At 54.1% G+C, this 27,955-nt stretch overlaps 1 protein-coding gene across 2 annotated transcripts in view; it reads right to left on the minus strand.

Annotated features, from left to right (window-relative positions):
- Window positions 1-20,263, minus strand: part of VAV1 (vav guanine nucleotide exchange factor 1) — a 50,921-nt gene extending 30,658 nt beyond the window's left edge. For both annotated transcript variants that reach the window (XM_067560357.1, XM_067560356.1), the window contains exons 1-2: window positions 19,953-20,263; window positions 1,519-1,635 (exon numbers count right to left, since the gene is read on the minus strand). In XM_067560357.1, coding sequence (XP_067416458.1) covers window positions 1,519-1,635; window positions 19,953-20,156 — 321 coding nt within the window. In that variant the 5' untranslated portion in view covers window positions 20,157-20,263. The remainder of the gene's footprint in view (window positions 1-1,518; window positions 1,636-19,952) is intronic.
- Window positions 20,264-27,955: the final 7,692 nt, after the last annotated feature.

Raw genomic sequence — 27,955 nt, forward strand, 5'->3', positions numbered from 1 at the left:
CCAATAAGAATTTCGGCAATGATTTTGAAAAAAACGTAAGTAACCATGTAGGCAAAAATGTCACTAAAATTTCACTCCAAAATTCATCAGTATTTTCATAATTTTCTTCGCAAATATTTCCCTTCCCCCAACTCACTATTATTTCTCGAAGATTTTCATTAATATTTTCTCCCCAAAAGTCATTACCATCTTCATGCATTCTTTCCCAAATATCTCCACCCCCCCAAAAATCACTAACAGTGTCCTGAATATTTTCAGTAATATCGCCACGCAGTTTTCCACCAGGATCTTCACCCAAAAATTCACTCATGTGATCATACACAAAAATTACTAACGTTTTCAAGAATAGCTTCATATTTTTGTGCCCATTTTCATTCATCTCACACAAACTGTCATTAACACTTCCACCAAAACGCCACAAACATTCTCACAAAAAAATGTCACCCCAAAAATCCTCAGATATTTTCATGAGCACCACGGGGGCAAGTGGGGCTGTTTTGATCCCTGGAAAACAAAAATTACGTTGACAGGTCGATATTTTTCACCCAATTGGTTCAGGGCTGCGATTTAACTACTCATTATGGCACCGGCGAAGTGCTCGTCGTGACTCATTGAGGCTGAGGTTAGGGGGCCGGGGCGCTGGGTTTGGGAGGAGACTGACGCTTTGTGAAACTATTTGAGAAACCTCAGGTGTAAAAAGAAACTGAAGAGACCAAAAAAAGGTTCCACTTCTCTGGTGCGGGGTGGATGGGGGAGGGGCACGATTGGGCAATGGGTTCTCACGATGGCGAGCTAAACACAGGGCCCAATTAATCAGATACGGGCAACGGTTATGTTGTCCATTGCCTGAACAGCAGTGGGGTTGACCAGTTAGAGCAAGGGGTGGAGCAGAAGGGTGTCAGGACTCCTGGGTTCGAGCCCCAGCTCTGGGAGGGGGTGGGGCCTAGTGGTTGGAGTGGGGAGGGCACCAGGATGCCAGGGTTCTTGAGTTCTTGCACTGGCTCCAGGAGGAGAGGGCAGTGGGGTCTAGTGGTAAAAGCAGAACGACTGGGCGTCAGGGCTCCTGGGTTTCATTGCTAGCTCTGTGGGGGTAGTGGTGTCTAGTGGTTAGGGAAGGGGGTTGCTGGGAGCCCCGTCTTGTGGGTTCATCACCAGCTTTGAGAATGAGTGTGGTTTAGTGGTTAGAAGAAGACACTAGGCACGGGGATCCCTAGCTTCTATTCTTGGCTCTACGGCTGCTGCACCGGGCTGACCTTCCTCAAGATACTTCCCTCTTTGAGCCTCGATTTCCCCACACCCTGTCTCAGAGTGGAGAACACGACGGGGGAATCCATTCCCTGCCCTGCCACTGACTCCCGTGCCTCAGTTTCCCCATCTGAACATGGGGGATCTTAGCACTTGCCTACCATGCCATGGGGTTGCGAGGATAAATGCATTAAAGACTGTGAGGTGCCCAGAGGCCACAAGGACGGGCACCAAACAGGTACCAATCGCTAATCCGGTCAAATCAAGGCTGACCTTCCCGAAATCCCGCACGTCGAAGAGGTCGAAGACTTCAAAGAGCTCGTTCTTGCGCAGGCCAAACTTCTCGCAGCAGACGGAGAGGAAGGTGCGGATGTTCTTGAGACACAGGAACTGAAAAAGAAACAAGAGATGGAGCTTTATCTGCAAGTTCATTGGGGCAGGGACTTCCCTGTTATTGCTGCATGTCTGTGGCACCCAGCCCCTGACTGGGGGGGCGCAGAGGCTACTGAGATACGCGGACGTGATCATAAATCAGGATTAGGAGGCCTTTTTCTCACCAGTACCTCCTCTGTGCTGGGATTGGTGGCCACCAGGAAAGCTGCATTGGTATGTGTGTGTTACGGGGCCCTCTCGGTAATCACTCCCCAGGATATGAGCCCGCTACGGGCCGGCTCTGCAGCTCAAGCCCTCGGCTTGGTCCCTGCTTGGCGGCTGTCGCGCCAAACCTCGTGGCCTCTGCGAATGAACTGCTGAGGCTGGTGACCTCACCAGCAGCGACCTCGCCAAAGGGGGAGCAGTCTCTGGGGGCAGAGGAGGTCATCAAGGGCCGAATAGATCTCCAGTGAGTGGGACCTGGGAATGGTGACAGGGCAGTCCCAGGAGACAGGGAGTCAGGGGCTCAGACAGAAGGTCTGGCTAGATTTGCCTGCAGAGCCGAGGCTGGCTTAAGAAGGGTTCGTGGAGCTTAGAGGAAGGAAACGGACAAGAATCCCAGCAACTCTCCACCTAAATAGACTGTGGTGGTCTCCTCAGAGAAGGTGAGGGACTCACAGCCCCATTCCAGCCACCCAGCGGCAAAGGTTGGTGCTGGGAGGTGACAGCAGACGCAGTCGGGTCACGGCACAAAAGTCGTAAATAAATAAGAAGCATAAGACAGACTGACACCGACTGGGTGAGATGGGCGGTTTCTGTGTTTTTTTAATGCGTCCCGCTCCACGTAAGATTAGATTTGTTCTTGGTGTAATAAATAAGATGCTTTATTGTCACTAACTCTTAGACTAAGTCCTAGTCTACACTAAAAACGTAGGTCAACCCTGCCACGTCATACGTAGGGTGTGAAAAATCCACAGCCCAGAATGGCGTAGATAAGCCGACCTAACCCCCAGTGTAGACAGCGCTAGGTTGATGGACGAATTCCTCTAGTCTGACCTCCTGTGTAAAACACCCCAGAATAATTCCTAGAGCAGATCTTCTAGGAGAAATGTCCTCAGTCACAGAGATTTGGGTCCAGATCATCAAAGGTATTTCCATTAAAATCAACAGCAGTTAGGTGCCTAAATGCCTTTCAGAAGCTGTGACTTGGAGACTGCCGGGAGTGGGGAAAAGGCTAGGGCTACGGATATCAATGCCTCTGCACTCCCTGCATTCTGAGGCCCTGCCTGGCCACGGGTGTCATTCAGCTCCGCTCCACTAGGAAGCTGAAAGTAGCTGTAATGCAGTGTGTTATGGCCAGGTGGCTGGGAACATAGCAGCGGCAGGGGCCTTCCAAGTTCTACTCTGGCCTCCTCTGTGGGGAGATTCTCAGGGGGGCTGTTTCCACCCACTTTAAGGCTCCTCTGTGTTGCACCAATGTAGCTACACCAGTGGCTTAAAATCCACCTAGATGAGGCCCAAGTTTGAGCCCTGTTGTATTCGCCAGCACTGAAATACACTGTCTCCAAAGCACTGACAGGTCTCAGTGATTAGATGCAATCCGTGAGCCGTTCAAAACTGGCCTGAAACGTGTTTTCTGCTAGTTGCTCCCAGACAAGATGGCTTAGACTCCCGGCTCTGAATATAAAACCCACATGGTGCTGCTGAACTAGTTTAAGCTTCGGACCTCCATTGCAGCCGGTCAAAGCTACCAACTCCCCCAGTGCAGCTGCTCTGGGAAAGCTGCAGAACTAAAGCTGGGCTGGACACAGATTTTCCCATTCTCTGAAAAAATTTGAGATTCCAAAAAAAAAAAAAATGTGCATGTCCTGAATTGGGATGAAAAAAAATAAAAGATCTTGGAAGTTTTAATGAATGAAAATCCAAATTTTGTTTCTCCTCAGGCTGATCAAAATGTTTCATTTCAATCTCCTCCATTTTGTACCTTTCAAAACAAAAAGTGGTTTTGAGCCAGAAAACCAGAATCTGCTAGGAAACGTCAAAACGAAGCATTTGGAGAATTTCAACAACATTTTTCCTTCTGTTGAGCCAAGAAATTCATCAAAGGCGACCCTTTCCCGTGAAAATTTTCGCTGGATTGCCATTTTGACAAAAAAGTCTCATCCAAAAATTACTGAAAAAACTGAATGCAAAATTCTGTTCGGTCAATCGAAACAATTCTGATGATTTCAGAACGTTTCATTTCCATTTTGACCATCTCATCCTTTTAAAACTCTAACCATCTTAAATTTTGAAACAAAGTGTCATTTTGAGTTGGGGGGAAAAAAACCGGAATTTTCCATTTCAAAGCATTTTTGAGAATTTCCCCCTCCCGACATTTTCTCCAGCTGAGAAATGTGTCAAAAAATGTGAAAAATGTAGACTGATTGGCATTTGCTGGCAAAAAAAAAAAAAGGTGAACTGAAAAATTGCTACCCAGTTCTATATGCAGTAACCTTCCCATGAAGAGACAGCAGCACACAGAACAAGGGACCATCACCTGGAGAATGGACAGTGGTGGAGGGATATATCCTCTTCCATTTGCTGACTTCCACCTTGATGTCAGTCTTTGCACTACAGCCTCCTTGGCTAGCTGACACACTTTCCTGGTCTCCCTGGCCCCTACACAACACGTGTCACATCTGCCTCTGCCCCTCGGAGTCCTGTCTCTTGTCTCCCTCTGCAGGTCACGCTTCTCAGACTCTCTGCCCCCTCCCAGAGGACTAGGCCATTTCACACTTTAACCACATTTGCCACCTTCCTGACAACTTTCTCACGCATAAAGGACCTGGGGGTAACCGTGGACAAAAAGCTGGAAGTGAGTCAGCAGTGTGCCCTGGCTGTCAAGAAGGCTAATAGCATATTGGGCTGCATTAGGAGGGGCATTGCCAGCAGGACGCGGGAAGTGATTATTCCCCTCTATTCAGCATTGGTGTGGCCGCATTTGTAGTATTGTGTCCAGTTTTGGGCCCCCCACTACAAAAAGGATGTGGACAAGTTGGAGAGAGTATAGCGGAGGGCAACAAAAATGATTAGGGGGTTGGAGCACAGGATTTATGCGGAGAGGCTAAGGGAACTGGGCTTGTTTAGTCTGCAAAAGAGAAGAATGAGGGAGGATTTGATAGCAGCCTTTAACTACCTGAAAGGGGGTTCCAGGGAGGATGGAGCTAGGCTGTCCTCAGTGGTGGCAGATGACAGAACTAGGAGCAACAGTCTCAAGTTGCAGTGGGGAAGGTCTAGGTTGGATATTAGGAAAACGTTTTCCCTAGGAGGGTGGTGAAGCACTGGAATGGGTTACCTAGGGAGGTGGTGGAATCTCCATCCTTAGAGGTTTTTAAGCTGAGGCTTGACAAAGCCCTGGCTGGGATTATTTAGCTGAGGTTAGTCCTGCTTTGAGCAGGGGGTTGGACTAGACACCTCCTGAGGTCCCTTCCAACTCTAACATTCTATGGTTCCGTGATCCTAGCATCAGCAGCTGACTCTCTCCTATCCTGGGTAGCAGTCTGGGCTAGTGATTGGGGCTCCAGGCTAGGACTCTGACAGTAACCATGCGCTCCATTCCCAGGGCACGTCTCCTTGCTGTGCCTCAGTTTCCCCCCCTACCCTTAGACTATAAACCCTTTGGGCCATGTGCTGCGTCTTGTGGGTACCACACCCCCACCACAGAGCTCTGATCTTGATTAGCCTCTCCAGGCATTACCGTCACACCCCCAATCACCTCAGGGGATCTCCCTTTCCCATCTTAAAGGCTTGGCGTCATCCTTAACCCTCCGGGTCTCCTCGCTTTGCCGCCCCTTCAGAAGTGTGCCAGAAGGAGCCCGCTTTCCTGTCAGCCCTTTCCAGAGTCAGCCCCCTCGTGGCGGCCAAGAACACCCAGCCAGAGCAAGTGGCGTGGCCGGAGCTGGGCAATGCGTGTTTGTATACACGTCGTGAACACGATGATTTGGTTATGCCCCTATGGTTCCTTCACAGCCCGAGTTGGGACAAGAGCAGAAGGCACAATATGTGGCCTGGGAACTTGTCCTGTGAGCGTCAGAGGAGATTTGAGCCGAGGCTCTCCTGAGAAACTGGCCATCTCTTCCGGTGCCTACGCGGGAGCCCAGATCTTTGCAAAGCTGGCCCCAGTTTGACTAGTGGATGGCCTGTGTTAGGCAGGAGATCAGACTAGATGATTTAACGGACCCTGCTCATCTGAAAATCTCCCGTGATGAATTTCACTCCCGAGCTCTCGAACAGCGATTTGGAGACCTAGACATAAAGATTCCAGACAACCAGAGCCAACCGCTCTTCCAAACACCTGCTTCTGCTGTCCATTCCTCCACTGAGGTGGAGGGTCACGTGCTGGCTGTTGCAGTATGGGACCTATGACACGTGGTTGGCCAGATCTTTACATTTCAGCCAGGATGCTCTGGGCTTTTCAAAGTGTCAACAGGGCTGCTGTGAGATCAGGCTGTGGGATTTTACGAGGGTCTCCATCCCTCCCTGCAACTGCAGCCCAGACAGAAAGCTGGCCGAGTCAGCGTCTCAGGAGAGATCTGCTGGTGGATCGTCTCTGCAGCTATCTAGCTGCATTGCTTTATCACATCAGCTCCACTGCTGCGGCTTCTCCCTGAATGGCTTTTACCCCAAAGACACAAAAGCCTTCAGAATTTATCCTGGCACCTCGGATTTGTAAAATAACCATTTGGCCATCTTAGGCAAATAGTTCAGGATCAAGGTTTGCATAGCAAATCGTGTGTGTGCATGGCATTGTTTAAGACAAAGCAACAAGCATTATGTTGCAACGCCTACACGGACAGCCAGACACCCCGGGGACAGCACATTATCACCGGCTCAGAAGTGCTGAAGGGTTTGAATGTCCTGCTGTCAAGCGCCAACACCCTTTGCAGAGACGCAGGGCTACCTTTGCTGACTCACCCCGATGGAAGGACCATGCTCAGAGAGGTGGAGCGATTTCAGCACCTTCACACCACCCTCACAACCAGGCTCATGCTCAGAAATGCTGCACTTCTTAGTCCTGGGGGGATTCTGCCTCCCCCCAAAATTAAAAATTCTGCACCCAATATTTTAAAATTCTGCATATCTTGATTGTCAAAATAACACAATATAATCACTCCAGTTTCAATTATTTGGGTAATTTCTTTCAAAATACCTGTCAGCATGTCAACAATACAGACAACGAAAAAAGGTTCCCTCAGGAGTAGAGAGTTAACGAAACCCCTATGACAACCCAGTTCCCGTTGGGGGGTGCTGGATGTGGCTGCGTGGGGCATCCCCTGGCCAAGACACCCGCACTCCCCTCCCCCCAGAGCCCAGCCACGGCGCACCCTTAGAGCCCAGACACCTGCACACCCTTACCCTCAGAGCCGAGCCATAGGGTACCCCCCAGCCCAAACACCCACACCCCATTTCCCCTAGAGCCTTTACTTCCCCCAGCTGCTTTCCAGTCCTGCCACGGGACACGGTGGGATACAGCCCTGCCCTTCCTCACCCTTTGCCTGAGCTGGGTCTCCCAGGCCTTCTTCCATCCCTGGGCATATGAAATCAAGCCAGACAGGCAGAGCATGCAGAGGCTCCAGCCCAGTCGTACTGGGCGCTCTGCTCACTGTGAACTCGAGGGGTGGACTCTGAAGAGTCCAATGGCCCCTGTTGGGTTCCAGCAGCTCTGCAGCCCCGATTCTGCGGGGGAAACATGAAACTCTGCGCAGATCATTAATTCTGCATCAATTCTGCATTGTGCATTGGCACAGAATTCCCCCAGGAGTAACTGCTTCTGCTGACTCACTCTTGCTGCCAGACCAGGTGGATCCTATTAGTTCCAACTGGAATTAAGGTTAGGGACTGACGAGGTCTTATAAAAAGGAACGGTCAAGCTCAAGAGAAAGCTGAGACTGAAGTTTATGTTTTGGTGTTGTTCAGCTGAGGATGGGGACAAGTACTTAGGAACCCTGGTTGTGTGTTGGTGCTGAAGAGGCTACAGGCAGGAAACACTTTAATGTACCCCAACTAGTCTCTTGTGGAATCCTAGAAGAGGAGGGTTGGACAGGACCTCAGGAGGTATCTACTCCAACCCCCTGCTCAAAGCAGGACCAACCCCAACTAAACCAGCCCAGCCAGGGCTTTGTCAAGCTGGGCCTTAAAATCTTCTAAGGATGGAGATTCCACCATCTCCCTAGGTAACCCATTCCAGTGCTTCACCACCCTCCTAGGGAAAAACATTTTCCTGATATCCAACCTAGACCTTCCCCATTGCAACTTGAGACCGTTGCTCCTTGTTCTGCCATCTGGCACCACTGAGAACAGCCTAGCTCCATCCTCCCTGGAACCCCCTTTCAGATAGTTGCAGGTTGCTATCAAATCCCCCCTCACTCTTCTCTTCTGCAGACTAAATAAGTCCAGTGCCCTCAGCCTCTTCTCATAAATCATGTGCCCCAGCTCCCCAATAATTTTCGTTGCCTTCCACTGGACTCTCTCTAATTTGTCCACATCCTTCCTGTAGTGGGGAGCCCAAAGCTGAACACAATACTCCAAATGTGGCCTCACCGGTGCCGAATAGAGGGGAATGATCACTCCCCTCGATCTGCTGGCAATGCTCCTGCTAATGCAGCCCAATATGCTGTTAGCCTTCGTGGCACCCAGGGCACACTGCTGACTCATATCCAGCTTCTCATCCACTGTAACCCCAGGTCCTTTTCTGCAGAACTGCTGCCTAGTCATCCAAGGATCAACCAAACCTGATCATGCTTCCTTGCAAAACTCATAGCATAACACCCCCACCCCCGCCCAGGCTCTGTGCTATTACAGATTCCTTTTGTCCCTGATCCACAGAGGATAGGCGTCTCTTACAGCAGGGGCTGGAGAGTTTTCCCTCTGTAGCTCATGCTACAGCAACTTCTTTTTTATGCTTCGGAGGTTCCCAGGTCTAGCCCCCATATGTCAATCAAAATGGCAGCCATCATATCACCACCGCTTGAGACACGGGCGGTCAGGAACTTTTCAAAAGAAACATTTTTTCTCAGGCAAAATACTTATTAGTCAAACCTGAAACTGGGTTTCGACAATCATTTCATCGAAGAGAAAAAAAGGCGAAAGAAAGTTTTCGGCTTTTAAAAAAAAAAAAAAAAAAGGTTGAGAAAAAAGCTCTGAAATTGTCAAAGGATGCCACGGCGACATGAAAAATGAGAATTTTCCTTAGTGAAAAATTCTGGTTTCCGCTTCGAAAATTTAAGCGAATCAGAGTAAAAAAAAAAATAAATAAATTGATTTTCAGTTAAAAAAAAAAAAAAAGGCAATGAAATCCAAATGAAACATTTCGAATTTACTGAAAACAAAAGATTTCAATTGATCTGAACAGTGGGGGTGGAAAAAAACCGGGATTTTCGGGTGGTGACGTTTTTCGAGCTTTCAACCTGATTTGCGGGAAGAAACTTTTGCAGGGAGCCAGGTCCTAGCCCTCCGGACCTGCCAGGAGGCTGAGGTTAGGGCACAACATCTTTGCTGAGGATGCGCACAGCACATAGAAAGGGTGGGCGCTTGGCCTGGCCTGTTGTAAAGAGCGGGTCCTTTTGATTTTAAACACCCTGGAGGTTTGCAGGGTCTCACATGTTTTGGCGGGGGGAGGGGGGGGTCTCCAGTTTGAGGGAATGGGGTCTCTCGGACAAAGAAGCAAGGTCTAGCTCCGTCCCATCTCTCAAAGGGACGCCTGGCCACAGCCCAGTGACTGGTGGAGGTGTTGGTGGGGGGGGGGGGGGAAGAAGGGGATCCCCGCCAAGCCACTTCTGCTCTTTAAAATCACTTGTGCGCTCTCCTCCACCCCTGGATTCCCTCCCCCCTCCTTCCTCTTCCTCTCCTTACACCTCCCCCTGTGCACCCCTCCCCCCACCCCCTCTACTTCCTTTTCCTCCCCTCTTCGCCCCCCCCTTCCCCTACCAGCCGGCCTCCTTTTTTCTGAACTGCTTCCTTCCCCCTCGTCTCCCCCCCGCCCCCCCATCTTACAGTAACTGGAAGCTTCACGCACCCGCCCATCAGGTTCACACCCACAGATACACTGGGCCAGCGAAGGCCACAAACTGAACTCACCAGCCGCAGATTGGACCCCTGAGTCTCCTTTTGTCTCCGTGCCAAATTTCGAGTTCAAAAGAGGAAGAGAGACCAGGAGAGGGGGCACTTTGGACCCAGGACCCCGGCTCAGAATGTGCCCAGCTCTGGGGCAGCACCTCTGCGTCCCTGGTTCGAGAACGGGCCAAAGAATCCACATCTGAATTCAGCATAACCGGGCCCAACTCAACGAGGCCCCGCTGCCGACCCTGGTGCGTTGGACACCGGCTCTAATGGTTAAGCGGCTTTAAACACCCCTGTGCGCTCCTTGGATTTTGGGGCTGTGCAGAGCACTGTCTACCTCCAGGCATCAGCGAGAGCAACCTCCGGGCTGCTCTAACTCATGCTCTGCCCCCTATGGACCCTGGGGAGTCAGACTAGCCACACTACAGCTCACTATCCAATCCACTTCCTATGCCAGGGCCGGGAGCAGAGCCCTTGGGCCAGCTCCACAACAGCTGGGCAGCCCCCTTCTCCCCCCCCTTCCCCCCCGGTCCTGGAAGGATTCTCAGTTACGTCGCCAGAGTGATCAGAAGGGTCTTAGCATAAGCAAGAATCAAGCGTCAAACTCCCCTCTGGTTTGACTCCACTGAACTCAACAGAGCACGAATGGACAGAGGAGCCAAGAGGGATTGTAACCTGGGAAATTTCACTGCCACTGGGAGAAGTAAACACCAAACAGTCAGCAGATTAACTATATCCCCGACAGGAAGGATAATCCAAGGGATGAAGGTGTTAACATAGGATTTGGGAGACCCAGAGTCAACTCCTAGCTCTCCTGCAGGCTCCCTGGATGACCGCGGGCAGGTCACAGCATCTCTCTGTGCCTCAGTTTCCCCATCTTTATCATAAGGATGATAGAACTGCCCTGTCTCATGGGATGAATACATTAAAGACTGGTAGGTGCTCAGATACAACAGTGATGGGGCCAGCTAACATAGCTGGTACCCAGGATCGCCAGTCGTAGACCAGGACCTCATTGTGCTAGGTGCGGTACATTCCTTATTAGGTGTACTACTTTAGCACATAGGAACCTCACGCTTGGACTAGGCCCCTGTTGTGCCAGGCGCTGTACATACACAGAACAAAAAGACAGTCCCTGCCCCAAAGACCTCACAATCAGATGCTTGAAAATGTAAACTTATAGGGCTCAAACACTAAAAAGGCAAATAAAGAGAACCCCAAATTTTTTTATTATTTAAAAGCACGTGATTTTTAAGCCAATCTCATGATTCTTTGGTGGGGCTGAAAGGTATTTTTTGGAAGACATGGGGTTGGCGACGTCACATGGGGCCGGCAACACCGCATGGGGGCCAGTGAGGCTGCATGGGGGCTGGCAATGCCCGGTTAGGCAGTGCTGGATTGAGGGGGGCGGGGGGAAAGGCATTACAATGAGTCCTGCAGACTCTCTGGCAGAGTCCTGGAGGGGCCATGCTCCCTTCCACCAGCCACACCTCTCTGCGACTGGGGAGGGCTGGGCCGGAAACAGGAAGCTCTGCAGAATCACCAAAACGGCTCCCTCCTCCTCCGACCCCCGCTGGGGAAACTGGCTACCGCAGAAAGCAACCAATGAGTGCAACAGAGCGGGCGTTTTCCTCTGACTGCATCTGCGTGGCCTGGGCTGGGGATGTCCCGTATCAGACATACCCCGCCCGGGCTGTGCAGCCTAGGGCATACACTTAGCGGCAAGTGAATCCAGAGAGAGTCTGAGTTGGTGGCTTATTAGTGTCCGTTCCATTGTTGGTGTCAGTTACACCCGCTTAGATCCCACCCTGCATGTTTGATTCTCAGTTACCCCATTCCCCTATCTGGACCAGGAATGATGGGGAGGGGGGCTTTAAACCACCTTTGTGCTCCCCATATTCTGGGCCCCACCCAGCTTCCGGTCCAAGTTACAGCAGCCTTGGGGCTGCTCTAATTCAGTGGCCACTGGGAAGCAAAGAACAGCTGCAGCGCTGTGCACTTTAGCCATGCCCCTGCTCCTCCACCCTGTGGGAGCAGAGCCTGCCCCTTACACCAGATCCACCGGATGGGGAGGCCCCCGCATGGGTGGGGGGGATGCTCAGGGGGCTGCACGCTCCAGTGCCATGATGCTGCCTCCCCGCTGTTAGCAATGAAGTTGCTCGGTGCAGAGGATCCCGCTCTCACAGCAAGGTCTGACCTGAGCCAGGCTGATTCTGGGCTGCGGGGACCCATCTCCTCCTCTGCGGTTAGCTAACCTCCCAGACGGCTCGGCTGTTCTGAAGACAGGCTTCGCTGTGGCTGGGTAGGTCCTTTAACAAGCGGGGGCCTTACAGTAGCTGGAAACCACGTGCTCTGACCTTTCAGAGACCCGGGAGCTCTGAGGTCTTTCCACCCCCGCAGGGCTCTGACACGCTCCCCGAAGGAAATCAAAGCCCAAGGATGAGCAGGGTTAGGCGTTGCAGCATTGCCCTGAATCCCCCTTCCATCCACACACAAACCCACCTGGCTGGCGGGGCAGGTTAGAGCCGGGTGCCACTTTGCAGTGCGGATGCAGGTTAAACCATTCTAGTCCTCCAACACTTTCCCCAGCGTGTGCCCGGAAGGGCAGACAAGTTCTCCCACAATCCACTGGGACAGGATCAGCGCAGCTCAGCTTCGGGCAGCGCTAAGGTCCCGTTCGAGGGGCACCCGGGCAAGCGCAGCAGCAGCGAGGCGTGGACCGGTGACTCGGCTCGGGCTGTGCAGGGAGCTGTCTCCCACCCAGGCTAGGCTGGGTGAACTCCGCAGTGAAGCCCTCTCTTTAGGGGTGAGAGAGAAGAGGTGTCGTCCGCAGCTTGTGATGCAACGTGAGATGGGCCCGTCTCACTGCTGGGAAGAGACGGATTGCTAGCTGGGGGGGTGGGGGGCAGCCTGCAGCCCTGCACTGATCTACTCTCCTCTGCACTGGTTCTTATCCTGCCCCCATCACCGTGGTGTCTGGGCGCTTCCCAGTCACTCATTAAGCAATGTGACTCTCATCTGTCCCACGTGGTTCCTTCTCTCTCTCTCGCCCCAGGGGGAGAGCTGTGTGTGCCATGCAGTGCTCTCTTTTGGTAGGGTCTGTTGTGTATGCCTGGGCTGTGCCTTTACAAAGCCGGTCTCTGAAACACGTCTGGTGCTTGGAGAGGGAGGTGGGGAGGTTTGGGAATGGACCCTTGTTCTTGTGGCAGGTAGTTCCACCGTCCCGAATTGGCCGCCATGGAAGCTCCGTCTCCTGCACAGAACAGCTTTTACCCCAATAGTGGACAGTTCCTTGGGGGTCTGGGCAGCAGAAACGTTACCCGCAGGCCCCGTCCCGGAGCTTAAAGCTGGACCCTGGCCAGCAAGTGCCTTGAATAGAAAGACCGAGCCCGCGAACTTGACTCTCTATTGAACTGGAGCTGGTGTTGAGAGCAGCAGATAGGGTGATGTGCTCACAGGAACTCACGGCGCTGAGGAGGCGTGCAGCGGCGTACTGTACCAGCTGGAGTTTCCCCAGCGCTGAAGGCTTCTTGCCCAGGTCTGTCACAACGCTGTAGTTCAGCTCAGCAGTGACAAAGGCCTGAATAACTCAGGCCAGGGCTTCGTCCACCAGGAGGGAATGCAGCAGTCCCCGAGCCAGCCAGCTGCAAACCACTCAGAGGGCTCCCCTCTGTCCTCCAGCCCCACCTCCTCTTGCTCAGATTCAGCTTCTCTTCAGCTGTCCTTCATGCCTTGCACTGGTCTCATCCAGCCCCTGGGCCAGATGGGGGTGGGCGCAGTGATGGATGGGCAGAGCTGTGTGTCACTTGCCCACTGCTGGGACTTGAGTCCACGTTGGCTGACCGGGTTCCCCTCGTGGCTGCATGTAGATGTTGAACAGGGCCAGAGAGAGCATGAATTTCTGTGGGACTCCACCAGCGAGGGAGGCAGTTCCCCGTCACCGCTCATTGGGTGGGTTTAAACTCTGCGTCCCCTGGACCCCGTGTCGTGGCGCAATGATCCCAGTGATCCGAGCCACTGTACCATGAGATGGGATGCCAGGGTAGATGGGCCATTGGTCAGACCTGGCGGGGGAAGGGTCCGTCTTTTTATTCTGTGTTTGTACAGAGCCTAGCACCGGGCAGGGGGAGGTCCCGATACCGTAATACACCTACTAAATCATAATAATAATTGATAATAATATGGCAGTGGGTAGGACACCAGGCTAGCTGGACAACTGCTCTGATTCTGTGCAGCAGGGATGAGACGCCAGGCTAGATTACTAGGAACCCAGAATTGGACCCGAGGTCCTTGTAGCCCAGGATCTTTTCTCTGGCAGTGGTCTGTGCCAAATGGTTCAGAGGAAGGGGTCAGAACCCTGCAGTAGCAAGTGGGGGATAATCTGCGCCCCACATTAGGTCTCTTCCTGGTCTCAGAGATCGTCTCAAACTCTGAAGCCTGAGGTTTAACCTCCTTTCACAACGTGACTGCCATTAATTATTACAACTCTGGATACTATGTGCATTACGGTAGCAACCAGAGGCCCCAAACTAGATTTGGGGGTCCCCATTACACACCCTGACCAACATTATTGCGCTGGGTGCTGCACAAACCCCGGCCAAAATTTTTCACCCCGTTCTATTTAGCTGCCAAAAGTCCCATAGACTTCCAATGAGACTTAGCTGCCTAGGGCCCCTCACTTACTTCTGAAAATGGGACTTAAGCTCCTGTGTCATTTCGGCCCTTTTGAAAATTGCACCCAAAGCAAGTGCGGCGCAGCGTCAAAAGTAGCTCTGGGGAGAAGCACAGAGAGCGCGAGCAGCTCCTGTAAGCGGAACTGAGGAAGGAACTTCAAGTGCAAGCCCAGCAGAATGGTTTCAGCGAAACAAACAGCTTTGCTCCCTGCCTGAGTCACACACACGTGCGGGGAGCCTGGTACGTTTCATGTCTCCTGGAAAAGCTCTCATTGGTCACCCCCCCCCACACCCGCCTTCCCCTGCAGCAAACGGGCGAGAGACTCTCAGCCAACTCTGTTTTCACTCACCAATGGTTTATACAGAGCATCGTCTCTCCCGTGAGACCCCAGCGCGCTTTACAAACTAGGCAAGGATGGCTTTGCTGCCACTAAAATGAAGCCACCTCTAGGGTAGGACACGGCAGCTGTTCAACTAGGCGCACAAAAGCGCAGCACCCCTGTGATGGTGCATGGGGGTCAGTCCTGGATTCAGGTTTCCCATCCAAAGACCTATGAAGCCTGGCCGTGCTTAGCTTACAAAAACCATAGCATAATGTGCCTATCTCCCTGCAGCCCTTAGCCACCCAGAATATGAGCCTGATACAGCCCTAGAGAACACAGCTCACTCACCCACCACTGAAATGCAGCCACCTCTGGGGTGGGATGCGGCAGCTGCTTAACAGTGGCACAGCCACAGTGCAGAAGGATGGGAAGTGAGGGAGGATTCAAACTGCAAGAGGAGGAATTTAGAGAGGCAGCCCGGGAAGCCTGGCTCAAGCTATAATGGCTTCTGCATTTAGCTGTGAAGTGGCCAGTTCAATCACCTGTGTGCCAGCCAAGATAATACACCCGCCAGCTTCCTTAAAGTGCTTCTCCCTGGGAGAGCCTGGGGCATGCCTGGCCCATCGTTCAGAATGTGGTCAGCCTAGGAATAGGCCCTGTAACACAGCAACCTCTCCCAGGATTTGACTATCTAAACACCACAGGAGCTGTTGCTATCATGCTCCCTGATCAATGGGGAGTTTGTTTTAAACCCTGGGACAAGTTTAGATCTTGTTGGGGGACAGCTCCTAAAGGCAGCGTAGCCTAGTGGAGCGAGCACTAGGCTAGGATGCAACAAACCTGCATTCTAGTCCCGGGTCTGCTGCTGGGTGACCTTGGGCACTTCTGTGCCTCAGTTTCCCCATCTGACCCTTTGAGCTCTACCGATGAAAAGGGAGCGCTAGGGACGAATACCAGCGATCCCTTTGAGCCCAGTGTTAGCTAGTTTCACCGTCTCCTCGAGTACAAGGCTAGAAGGGGACATTAGCTCCACTCGTCTGACCTTCGGTAGAGGACCCACCACCCCATCCCACCCACGTACCCCTGTACTGAGCCCAATGACTCTAGTTAGACAAAAGCATTTCAGCCCCCAGGAGACTAAGTTGTTTTGTGCCACACGCCAAGACCAGGACAGACTGAGACCCCTGTGATGGCAGAGAACTGGTTAGGTGAGACATGCCCAGGGGAGCTGCCAGAAAGGCATACAATTGTCAGACATCCCCGCCAATTTGCCTAGGGGAAAATTCCTGCTCCGGTAAGTTGCTTCAGGAAACACGCATAACCCACATGCTGCATTTTACGATGTGATCGCACAGCACTCCCTGGCCACGGATCTCAGAGAGCTTTCTGGACAAGGGGCAGTAGCATGCGTCCCCAGAGGGAGGAAACTGAGGCACAGAGAAAGAACAGTCACCCAAGCATGTCAGTGGAACCCAGGTGTCCCGACGCCCAGGCTGGTATCCTATCCACCAGAGCCAGGGGATAGACGGTTCTTGCTGAGCGCACTTGGTGGTCCGCCCTGAAACCCGGTGCTGGCACGACGCCCCCATAGCGCCTTCCAACAGCAGGTAAGCGTCGCTATCTGCCATTTTGGCAAATGGGGAAACGGAGGATCAGGAAGGGGAAGCAGCTTCACGAACAGAAGCAGTGGCAGAGTCAAAAATGGAACGTAGACCTCCCAGCCTCGCCACCCTCGGAGCCACGAAGCCGCACTTCCCTTCCAGAACTGGAAATAGAACTCAGGCGTCCTGACTGCCAGGCCGCCTGCTCCAACCTTTTGACCCTGTTTCCCTCCCAGAACCCAGGAGTTCTGCCATCCAGGCCTCACTCTGGTCTCACAATGAGGCCGGGTTCCCTCCCAGAACTGGAAAGATAACCCAGGAGTCCTGAGAGTCCCAACCCCTCTTATCTGATCACTTCCCCAGCCTGAAATAGAACCCAGGAGTCCTGACTCCCAACAATAGGTAGACCCCACACTGGCACAGTTAGTCATCTGGGACCCAGCTACACACAATCAAGCCAAGGTTGACGGCACACACGCTCCACCTCTGACTGGTTTCTGGCAGCTTCTCCAGCACAGAACACAGTGACCGCCACGAGAGGACTCACAAACCATTTAAAGGGAGACTCCCCTATTTCTGTGCATGACACCAGGCCTTTCTTGCCCAGTAGAATTCCCATCTGATTGTCACCCTGGACAAAGCACACAGATAAGAGCTGTCAACAGAGACAAGGATTCACCTGATGCCAACACCCTCTTTCTTTTTGATCTGGTGTAAATCCGGATTAAGTGTCTTGACATGCCGGATTTACACCAGGGCAAATCTGACCCAAACCCGCCCTAGCCTCCCTGTTTCCACGAGTTTCTGAGGAGTAAGAGCGATTTGCTTCTTTTGTCTCCCCGCGCAATCACATGGAAATGACTGGGACACCCGAGGACGAGTTTCCAGAGGGACAGTCACTGCCTTATCAGTGAGAGAAACGCTGACCTGTTATGCCCGGCCATCCTCAATCCAGGCCACCGCCAGCCTGATCAGCCTCCCCCACTTCCACCCCCGCCCCCCATGAGCATGTGTCAGCTGTGAAAATGTAGCCGGACTTTTGCTTCATCTCAATACACCTGATTCAGGATTTTCCACCTCATCTGACCCTTATTTGAGCACAGATCAGATTTAACGGAGGCTTAATTCACCTCCCGGCCACACTTTCTGGACCTCACACGCTTGGGCCTGGCTACATAAAGGTGATGCCAGGCGAGGTGTGGGGTTTTTACCAACCTAGCTATGCCGGTAGAAATCCCAGTTTCTAGGGACGCAGCTATACCAGCACACGGGGACCGAGGAACCAGCATAAACTACACCAGCAAAAGCACTCTTGGGCCAGGCCTACATTCAAAATGTTGCCAGTCTAATTCCGTTGCTTAGGGATGTGATTTTTTTGGATGACGTTTCCCTACCAGCAAAAGCCCTATTATCGCTGCAGTTACAGCCGCCTAGAAGCGCTTTTGCCAATATCGCTTATTTCGTTTCGGGGGAACTGGGATAAGCGATACCGATGAATGCACCCTTTGGCCATAAGCTGCATCTACATTAGGAGGCTTTGCCGGTATAGCTATTCCAGTATAGAACTGGCCTTTTTGGTTCAGCTGACTCTATACTGGGAGGGCTTGGCTGGTATAGCTATGCTGGGAAAACTTAAGTGCAGACCTGACTCGAAGGTCCATTAACGCGGATATCTTTCATAGCAAGACAACTGTTGTACGCAGTGTTGTTGTAGGAGCTGGCCCGATAAAAGTTATTACCTCACCCACCTTGTCTAGCAACCTCCAATAGCAAGACCAGGACAGAGCTGGGAAGGGAACCCAGGAATCTTGTCTCCCTGCCTCCCCTGCTCTAACCACTAGATCCCACTCCCTTTCCAGATCCAGGGATGGAACCCAGGAATCCTGACCTCTCCTCCCCCGCAGCTCTTAGCCACTAGACCTCACGGCCCTCCCAGAACTGGGAATAGTGTCCAGGAGTTGGGGCTTCCCACTTCTGTCATACATTTCCCTCCACCTACATGCACGCATGCACATGACGGTGGTTAATGTACCTCTAAAGCTCAAATTCACTTTGAGAAATGGGCTTTAGCGTCAGGACTCCTGGGTTCTGTCCCCAACTCTAGGAGGGGAGTGAGCAGGGTCTAGCGGCTAGAATGGGGGCCTGGGAGTCAGGACTCCTGGGTCCTATGCTCAGCGCTGGGAAGGTAGTGAGATCTAATGGACTACACTGGGGGGGGGCTGGGAGTCCGGACTCCTGGGTTCTGTTCCTTTCTGTCATTGGCCTGCTACGAAAGGCACCACTTCCCCCCACCTTGACTCTCATACCAACCCCCGAAACTCAGAGCCTACCCCCTTTCCTAGCCCCATTCCAGGCGCGGCTCCACGGCTTAGCATCCCTCCTCGGTGCCCTTCTGTGGCTGTCGGCGATCAACAGCAGCGGCTCTCAACCTTTCCCGACTCCCGGGCCCCTTTCAGGAGTCTGCTTGGCTGTGTGTCCCCCCACGTTTCCCCTCCCTTCGAAACAACTTGCCCACAAAATCAGACCCAAGAATCCCGACGCAGCACAGCCCACACTGGCTGGAAAATGGCTGATTCGCTCCTTTTTACCCTACAATCATCACATCAACCAGCTGGACCGTGTCAATCCTGTGCTCCCGTGTCCGTGTACAGTACACAGAGCAGCATAAACAAGTCATTGTCCGGGTGAAGTTTCAGTCGGTTCTGACGTCGCTGGAGCTTTTTACGCAGCCTGTTGTCAAACTAAGCAAACCTCTAGCTGAGTGGATGTCCCCCCGGAAGAGCTCTGCGGACCCCCGGGAGAACAGGCGCCCCTGGCTGACAGTCTACAGGGCCGCGGCCTGCTAGGGGCGCCCCAGCTGGGGCTTCGTGGCTGGGCCTTGGGGTCTCCGGCCCTCGTCAGCCCCCCCCCCACCATCCTGCACCCTCCTGCCGGTGCCCTGACCTCTGCTGTTAACCCCTTAGCTGCTGACATTGCTGGTGCCTCCCCCTCCCCACTGGATCCCTGTTCCTCCCCACACCCAAAGACAGAAGTGCCTGCAAGCACCCTCCTCCCCCCCCACCTCCCCGCCAACCTTCCTGTTAACCCCTTAGCTGCTGGGTGAGGAAGCATGTAAGACTCCCCAGTTCAGCGTTAACCTCTGAGTAGGCAACTAGGGCCCAGAACCACCCACCGCCCTGCTGTTAACCATTTAGCTGCCAGCTGTCCCACCAACTCCCCCTCCCTCCCATATGCTACTGTTAACCCCTTGCTTGCCAACCAACCCCCACAACCCCCTACATCTCTCTCTCTCTCACACACACACACACACACACACACACACACACACACACACACAGCGTTAACCTCTTAGCCACCAGCTGGACCCCAGGAGCTCCCCCTTCCCTTGGATGTTAACCCTTTAATTGCCAGCTGGATATTAACCCCTTAGCTGCCAGTAAGCCCCCATAAGCCTCACCCCCGGTTGGGCATTTACCCGTTACCAGCTTGACACTATGCACTCCCCTTCCCCGTGGATATTAACAGCTTCGCTGCCAGCTGGATCCCATACCCCTCCTGCTCAGCTCCCAGATTAACCCCTTAGCTGCTGGATGCCCGCCCCATTCCTCTCCCCCACCCCCGATTGCCCTCTCACCCACCTGGGACATCTGGGGCCGTAGGTTGATCTCTCGCAGGTTGATGGCCTGGGGCATTAGATTATTGAGCAGCTGGCAGAGCAGGACGCCGTCCCGCAGGGCCTGAGCCAGTTCGCACACCTGGGCGCTGGGCCAGGTCACCCGGTGGTTGAGGGGTAGGACCCGGCACTTGATCAGCCAGTTGGCACATTGCTTCCACAGCTCCATCTCCCCCGGCGGAGCGTCCTCGCGGGCTGACTGCTGGCTGCTTCTGCCGCTGCTGCCGCCTCCTCCTCCTCGTGTCTGGGAAACCGATGCCTGAGAGCGACAGCTTCCTCTTTTGCAACTGACACGAAACCACACAGAGCAAGGGAGCCCATGTGGGGGCTGGGGTGGAGCAGGCCTGGGAGCTTCCCCCTGCCTCACCCCAGGGAGGAGCTGTAAAGGAAGGGTGCCCGTCCCTCCAGGGCCATCGGGCGAGAGCTGCTCGGAGCAGGACAAGTGCTGGCAGAGGAGACAGGGGTGGGGGGCCGCCCTTTTAAAAACACCTGCCCGGAAAAAAAAAAGACAGTTCCTGCAAGCGCGTAGCTTGGGGAGCGGGGCTCGAGCTCTGACCGCTCACAAGGACTTCAGTTCCCTGAGCTAAAGGAAAACCTCCCCTGCTGCGGGTAACACTAGCACTTTATCCTCGCTGCAGGAGCGGGGAGTATGCCCTTGCTCGCACACATGCACCCTGCGGCAGGCAGGTCAGGGGCATCCCTGTTTTCACAGGTGGGGAAACTGAGGCACAAAGCCCGGCCGTGATTTGCCAACGATCAGCTAGGAAGTCACCAGCCGATTTAACAGAAGTGACTCCCTGTTCCTGTAATACGAAGGGCGGGTGGCCATTCTCTGTGGCATGTTCCCCCCCGCCCAGGCAAATCAGTTCCCATAGATACGGGCTAGCTCAGAGCACAGCCGGAGTGGGAGAACTAGCAGCAGAGACACGGCCAATTATCTGAGCAGCAGAAGCAACGGGTGGGTTTGCTTTCCCAGGGAGATGATGGGAGGGGGCAGGCTGGGGTGCGGATATCTACAATGAGATGCCCTGGTTGTGTCAGTTTCTGTACTAAACCTAGAGCAATCTCCATCCACTAACCCCCCTGCTCCTGCAAATTCCTGGCAGGGGCTTCCAGACCCGCCTCCTCCCAGCCTCTGCATTGAAATGTGCTGCCACCTGTTCACCCGAAGTGTCCATTAGGGGTCACCCTTCCCCACATTTTGCATCAGTGGCTGGGCAGGCAAGAGGCTTTGCTTGCTGACATAGATCAGACAGATTTGTGTGGGGACGGTGGGGGGCTGGACTCAGACATGCGTCTGAGCTCGGGTATACAATGCTGTGTAGACATATTCCTAGGGGCTCCTGGCCCTTCACACCCACACAGCTGGGATTTAACCCTTTACCTGGGCAGAGAGGGGGATGTATACAGTTCAATGGGAGCACAGAGGATATCTTTATCACAGAGTGTATCCTTGGGGTGAGGTGGGCAAGAGAGAGGCATGGTATCTGTCCCCATTTACAATCCAGACTCTGCAGGCTATGTCTAAGATTTCCAAAGGGGTCCACACCTCCTTTTGACATTTTTTAAGAGGTCCACGAATGAAGAAAGGTTGAAAACCCCTGATCTGTGGCCACTAGAACTGTTTGGAAAATGATGACGTGTTGCACAATTTTTTTTAAAAAAAAAGGCTCATTTTTTTTCCAAAATTTTTGAAAATCCATGGAAAATTTTCAATTTTTTTTACCAAAAAAAAAAAAAAAAACCCACCCCAAAAATGTTTGGTTTTTTTTAGTTGTGGGGGCAGGGATTATCTCTTGCTATGTGTCTGCAGCGCCTGGCGCAATTGGGGCCCTGATCTCGGTCAGGATCTGTAAGTGCCTGGCACAATTGGGGCCCTGATCCTGGTCGGGGTCTGTACAGCCTCTGTGTTTGGCTAAAGTGTGTCTTCTAGAAAGGCATCCAGTCTGAACGTCGAGAGTTGGAGAAGCCGCCTCTTCCCTTGGTCGTTTGTTCGAATGGTTACTCACCCTGTTGTTAAAAATATGTGCCCTATTTTCTAATTGGAGTGTGTCCAGCTGTCAGTTTCTGTGCTGCCTAGGGGGGTATTTACACAGCATGATTAAATCACCATATTTATGGTCCTGGGCTTGAAGCTGATGTTAAACAAATCTCAGTGCCACCTCATTTCCTGCCCAGTTGCCCAGCTGAGAATTCCCCGTCAGACCACCTTCATTTTAGGTAGGTTTATGAGTCACCTCTTGAGAATGTCCCAGCCTGGATGGGGTCAACTTCTCAATCAGCGGCTGGTGACGGGCCTGAAGAAAACAAGAGAGGAAATAAATTTTTCATACTGGATTCAGCCTGGGACAGAGCAGGGAACTGAACCCAGCCCACATTTAGTGCTTTAACCACTGGACCACTCTTCCCCTTTGCTTTCTGTTTAGCTTAGCTTAGAAGCCCTTCAGAGCAGACCTGACATTTTCTATATTTATACAGCACCTAGCACACCTGGGGCCTGGCCTGCATGGGCTCTATATGCCACTGTTTAAACATTTAATAAACAACAACAACAACAACATTCTCAGGACTCTAGTGTGTGAGAGGCAGTGAGGTCTAGTGGCTAGCGCATGGGCTGGGGACTGAGAACCCCTGGGTTCTAATCCCACCTCTCCCGCTGCCCTCCTAGGTGGCCTTGAGCAAGTCATGCCCTGCTGTGTGCCTCAGTTTCCCCTCCCTCTGCCTGTTTGGAAGGGGAGCCCTTTGGGGCGGCCACAGTGTGTATGTGCAGCATTGAACTTCCTGGAGTTCAGCTGATTTCGAGTGGCTGGGGAGTTGGTCCCTGCTCAGGTAAAGGCTGGTGATTGCAGCCTCGGGTGATCTCATAGCGCCGCAGAGATGTCTCCCGGCCCCGGAAAAGTGAGTCGGACACGGTGCTGCTGAGTCAGCCAGCTTATCTCAGCCTCAGCTTTGTGCCAGGCTGACACAGTCATGGCAGCAGCTGGGACAGCCGGCAGCAAGCACCCTCCACCTGTCCAAGGGACTTGTTGGAAAAGTCCGCCCACTCCTTCCGTTCCCAGCTGCCATCTGGCCCCGTTGTTCCTGCTTCAGTCCTTGCTGGGCTCCTCCTTCCAGAGTCTTTTATAAAGGAAAAGCCCCGTTACAAGGGCAGGAGGTGATCCTGCAAGCAAGACCAGGCTGGGTCGGACCTGGGATGGGGAACCTCACACTAAAGAGAGGGGTGTGGGCGGTTTGGTATGGGGTGCTCTCTCTTCTGCATCAGCGCTGACCCCAGGGCGGCACTAGGGGGCGCTGTGCTGCAGGGAGCAGGTGATGACTCAGTAGGGGGCGCTCTCCATAGGGGGTGGGGGATGGAGCTGGGGGGTTTGTGCACAAGTCCCCTGGTGACAGGTGTTTTGCACATCCACACACTCAAGCAGACACCAACCCATAGTCACCTTCGCACCCACAGTCCTAGAGGAGCAGGCCCATCTGCCACACAAACACCAACTCTCGCCGCAGTGGCGGTCACACCCCCACCGCCTACTCAGAGCCACACAAACACACCAGCTCCCCCTTGCCCCCCACAATCAGACTCACAATAACTCAGAATCACACAGGCTCACAAACACACTTCTCCCACCTTCAAGGCTGCACAAACACAGTCATGCCCAAGCACGCTTGAAACACACAAACCCACAAAGACAATCCAGCTGACACCCACAAGCTTACCCGAGGACACTGACTGCCATCACACCAATTTACACCCACAAATCAGTCCGACTCACAAACACACCAGCTCACACTCAAAAACATACACTTCAAACTCACACCCAGAATACACAACCAGTCTCAGCAATACCCTCAGTCACAGAAATCCGCTCCAACTCACACCCATTATCACACCCAGAATACAGAACCAGACTAACAACACAGCCACAGATACACTGAAACTCACACCCACTATCGCCCAGAATACACAACCAGACTCAGCAATACCCCACTCAGTCAGAGGGAGACACTCCAACTCACAGACACAAAATACACAACCCGTCCAGTCACAGACATAAGGACATAAAACCGGCCATGCTGGGTCAGACCCACGGTCCAGCTAGCCCAGTGGCCTGTCCTCAGACAGTGCTCAATGCCAGGTGGCAGGTGCTTCAGAGGGAATGACTAGAAGAGACATCATCAAGTGACGCATCTCGTCACCCACTCCCAGCCTCTGGCAAACAGCAACCCCTGCCTGTCCTGGCTACAGCTGTTGATGAGACGTATTGTCATACTCACACCCAGAACACACAACCCCACTCACCAACACACAGCCCCAGAGAGACACTCCAGCTCACACCCACTGTCACACCCAGAACGCACAACCCCACTCACCAACACACAGCCCCAGAGAGACACTCCAGCTCACACCCAGAACACACAACCCCACTCACCAACACACAGCCCCAGAGAGACACTCCAGCTCACACCCTGTCACACCCAGAACACACAACCCCACTCACCAACACACAGCTGCAGAGAGACACTCCAGCTCACACCCACTGTCACACCCAGAACGCACAACCCCACTCACCAACACACAGCCCCAGAGAGACACTCCAGCTCACACCCACTGTCACACCCAGAACGCACAACCCCACTCACCAACACACAGCCCCAGAGAGACACTCCAGCTCACACCCAGAACACACAACCCAACTCACCAACACACAGCCCCAGAGAGACACTCCAACTCACACCGTGTCACACCCAGAACACACAACCCCACTCACCAACACACAGCTGCAGAGAGACACTCCAGCTCACACCCACTGTCACACCCAGAACGCACAACTCCACTCACCAACACACAGCACGAGACACACTCCAGGTCACACTCACTCACACCCAGAACGCACAACCCCACTCACCAACACACAGCCCCAGAGACACACTCCCACTCACACCTATTATCACACCCAGACTCACAACCGTGCCCCCCCCCCCCCCCCCCCCCCAGCAGCACCTCGCCGTTGCACGCCGCCCCGCCCACACCCCCACGTTGCACAACACACAACCGCCCGGCTCACCCCGCCTCGCCCCCCCGCCCCGCTAAACCCTGGCCCCGGTGCGCCCCTGCCTGCTCCCGGGCTCGGCTCTGCGGCTCCCCGGGGGTGGGTCCCGGCCGGGGCGGAGCCGCCCCCGGGCGCTGGCTGGAATGTGCGGAATGGGCGGGTGGAGAGTCCGCGACTGGCCGGGACCTGCCGGGGCTGGAGGGAGCCGGAGCCGCTGCACACGGGACCCCCCCGCAGACGCTCAGGTACGGGAGAACCCCCCCCCCCCCCGGCTGGGGAGCCGGGGTCCTGCCCGGGGCAGGGGCTGCAGGGGACCCGTTGTGTCTGTCTTGGGGGGCGGCTAGAATCCGATTCCTGGGAGGGGGCTGTCCTGGAGGAGGTGAGATCTGGGGGGGCCCTGCCCTATAGGAGGTGGCCAGGATCGGGGGGGGGGGGGGGCTGTCCTGGAGGTGAGGTCTGGGCGGGGCCTCTGGCCTAGGAGACCCAGGTCGGGGGGAGGGGCTTGTCCTGCAGGTGAGATCTGGGGGGACCCTGCCCTATAGGAGGTGGCCAGGATCTGGGGAGCTGTGCTGGAGGTGAGATCTGGTGGGGGAAGGGGGGGGTCCTGCCCGTAGGAGGAGACTCAGATGGGAGTCGGGTGTCTTGGAGGTCAGATCTTGGGGGGAGGATGCCCTGCCCTGCCCTGCCCTGTAGGACGCGGCCAGGATGGGGGTGGGAGCTCCCTGTGGGGTGAGATCTTGCGGGGATGCTACCTTATATAAGAAGTGGCCAGGACCTGGGGGGATGGAGGAATCTGCTCTGGGGACTGCTCTCCTGGAAGTGAGATGGGGGATGGTCCCACTGACTCCTGCCCTGATGGGGTACCTGGTTACAGGGGTGGGAGATGTATTTTGGGGGACCATGGTAGCAAAAGCCCCCCTCACTCCATGGGGCACCTAAGGGGACCATTTTCCAGAGTGTTTCCCCAAAGAGAGACCAGAGCTCTCCCTAAATCCCCTGCTCTCCTCCCTTGTTCCTCCCCCCCCCCCCCCAGCACCCTTCTTGTTTGCTGGTCACCCCCCCAACTCCTAGACATGAAGAGGCTGAGATCATTTCCCCTACCGCACCCCACAACTGTCTGTACTGGGATGGGGACAGTCCTGCTTCACCCCCCCCCCCCCCCCAACTAAAAGCACATTATCCCTTATCGAGCCCTTGGAAGAGGAGCTGTCCCAGAGTGATGATCTGTCTGCTGGAAATACAATCCAGAGAGGGGTCGGGGCTGAGTCTGACTCCAGCGCCAACCCCATGACGGTCGGAGGGTGACCCTGGATTTACCCTGGTAATCTGAAACCAGAATGAAAAGTTCCCGAGGGGCAGCCGTGTTAGTCTGTATACAGCAAAAACAACAGCGAGGCCCGTAGCCCCTTGAAGACTAACACATTTCTGCGGGTATAAGCTTTCGTGGGCTGCCACCCACTTCGTCAGCTGCTCAAAGCAGGTTGCAGCCCACGGAGGCTTATGCCCGCCGAAATGTGCTAGTCTTTAAGGTGCTACAGGCCTCTCGCCGGTTCTGAAACCGGAACGTGGCCCAGCGTGGATCACGCCTGTCTTGTGGTCAGGTGTCACGCCGCGGCAGCTCTGCCCACCGGGCACTGGAGGCGGTGGTTCACGGAGGCGGTGGGCTGTCTGTGTTTGGGTGGCATGAATACAAGCGCTAAGTCCCTTATTTCGGGTGACCGGCTTCCTTCCGCTGCCGTTGCACCGGCTCAGGTGCCCGGTCTTTGGTGTTTATTCCATTTGCTAGCAGCAAAGGGTCCGATTTTTCCCTTCACCCCAGTGTAAATGGGAGTCGCTCCACTGGAGTTGATGTGCTGGGCCCAGATTCCCACCCGGTGTAAACTGGCGTCACTCCATTGGAGTCACGGCTGATTGACGCTGGCTGACGAAGGCCCAGGCCCGTGGGTCCCGGTGAAGCTGGGGAGTGTGGGAGGAGGATCCAGTCCCTGAGCCTGCCTCCTGGGCTGGTGTTGTTCCAGCGAGATGGCCCTGTGATGGCTGGGGGGGAAGCACGCCAGGGCGGGGAGGATTTCCTCTCCATTGTGTGGCCGTTCTCTCCCTCATCCCAGCCCTTTGTGTTTGGATTCCCAGGGCCGGAGCCGCAGGGCCGGTGTTTCCATGCCCTGGGCCTGGCGTGCAGCCTGGGGATTGGAAGGGTCATGAGAGGCAGGAAAGCGACATGCTTGAAAAATGGCAGCCGTCTTGCCGCTCGCCTGGTGACATCCAGTTCAGGAGTGGGGACACAGGGACCGTCCTGCAGGATCAGACCAACGGGCCCCTCTAGCCCAGTATCCTGCCTCCTCGCCACCCGATCCCCTGCCCGTACCCTGGTGCCAGGTCAGGGCAATGGGCCCATTAGCGCTGTATCGCCTCTCCTTTGATGGGCCCATTGCTCTGATCTGTCACAGCCAGCCTGGTTCCCTACCCCGCCCCCTCCCACCACCAGTCCCTGTTGCATTAGCTCCAGACAATGGTGTCCATCCATCGATGTCACTGGAGTTATTCTGGATTTACACCGCCACAGCCAAGATCAGACTCTCACCCTGCGTCTCTCCATTCTCCATTGAGTGGCTGGTGCACTTGCCTGGCTTACTTGCTTTTTGGTCTGCCCCACTGATTAAAAAATCAGGGACCAGCACGTACCGTCTCCCTGGGACTTTTTATCTGTCACTCTAATTCTTTGCTGATGAAGGCGCCCAGAGGGCTCCTTTCCCTTCCCGGATGGGGCTAAAGAGCTTGGGAACGGCCCCTCCTTTCATCTCCTTCGTCTCGCCAATCAGTTTCCTCCCGAGAAGCTTTTGATCCGAATCTCATCTCCTTTAGGAGGAAGCATCTCTGCAGGTGTCGGCCTGAGCCCTGGAGGGTGTCGGAGTCCTGTGCCTGG

This window comes from Emydura macquarii, unplaced genomic scaffold, assembly GCF_026122565.2.
Source record: "Emydura macquarii macquarii isolate MOO-44397 ecotype Brisbane River unplaced genomic scaffold, CSIRO-AGI_Emac_v2 contig_2292, whole genome shotgun sequence".
NCBI classification, from domain to species: Eukaryota; Metazoa; Chordata; order Testudines; family Chelidae; genus Emydura; species Emydura macquarii.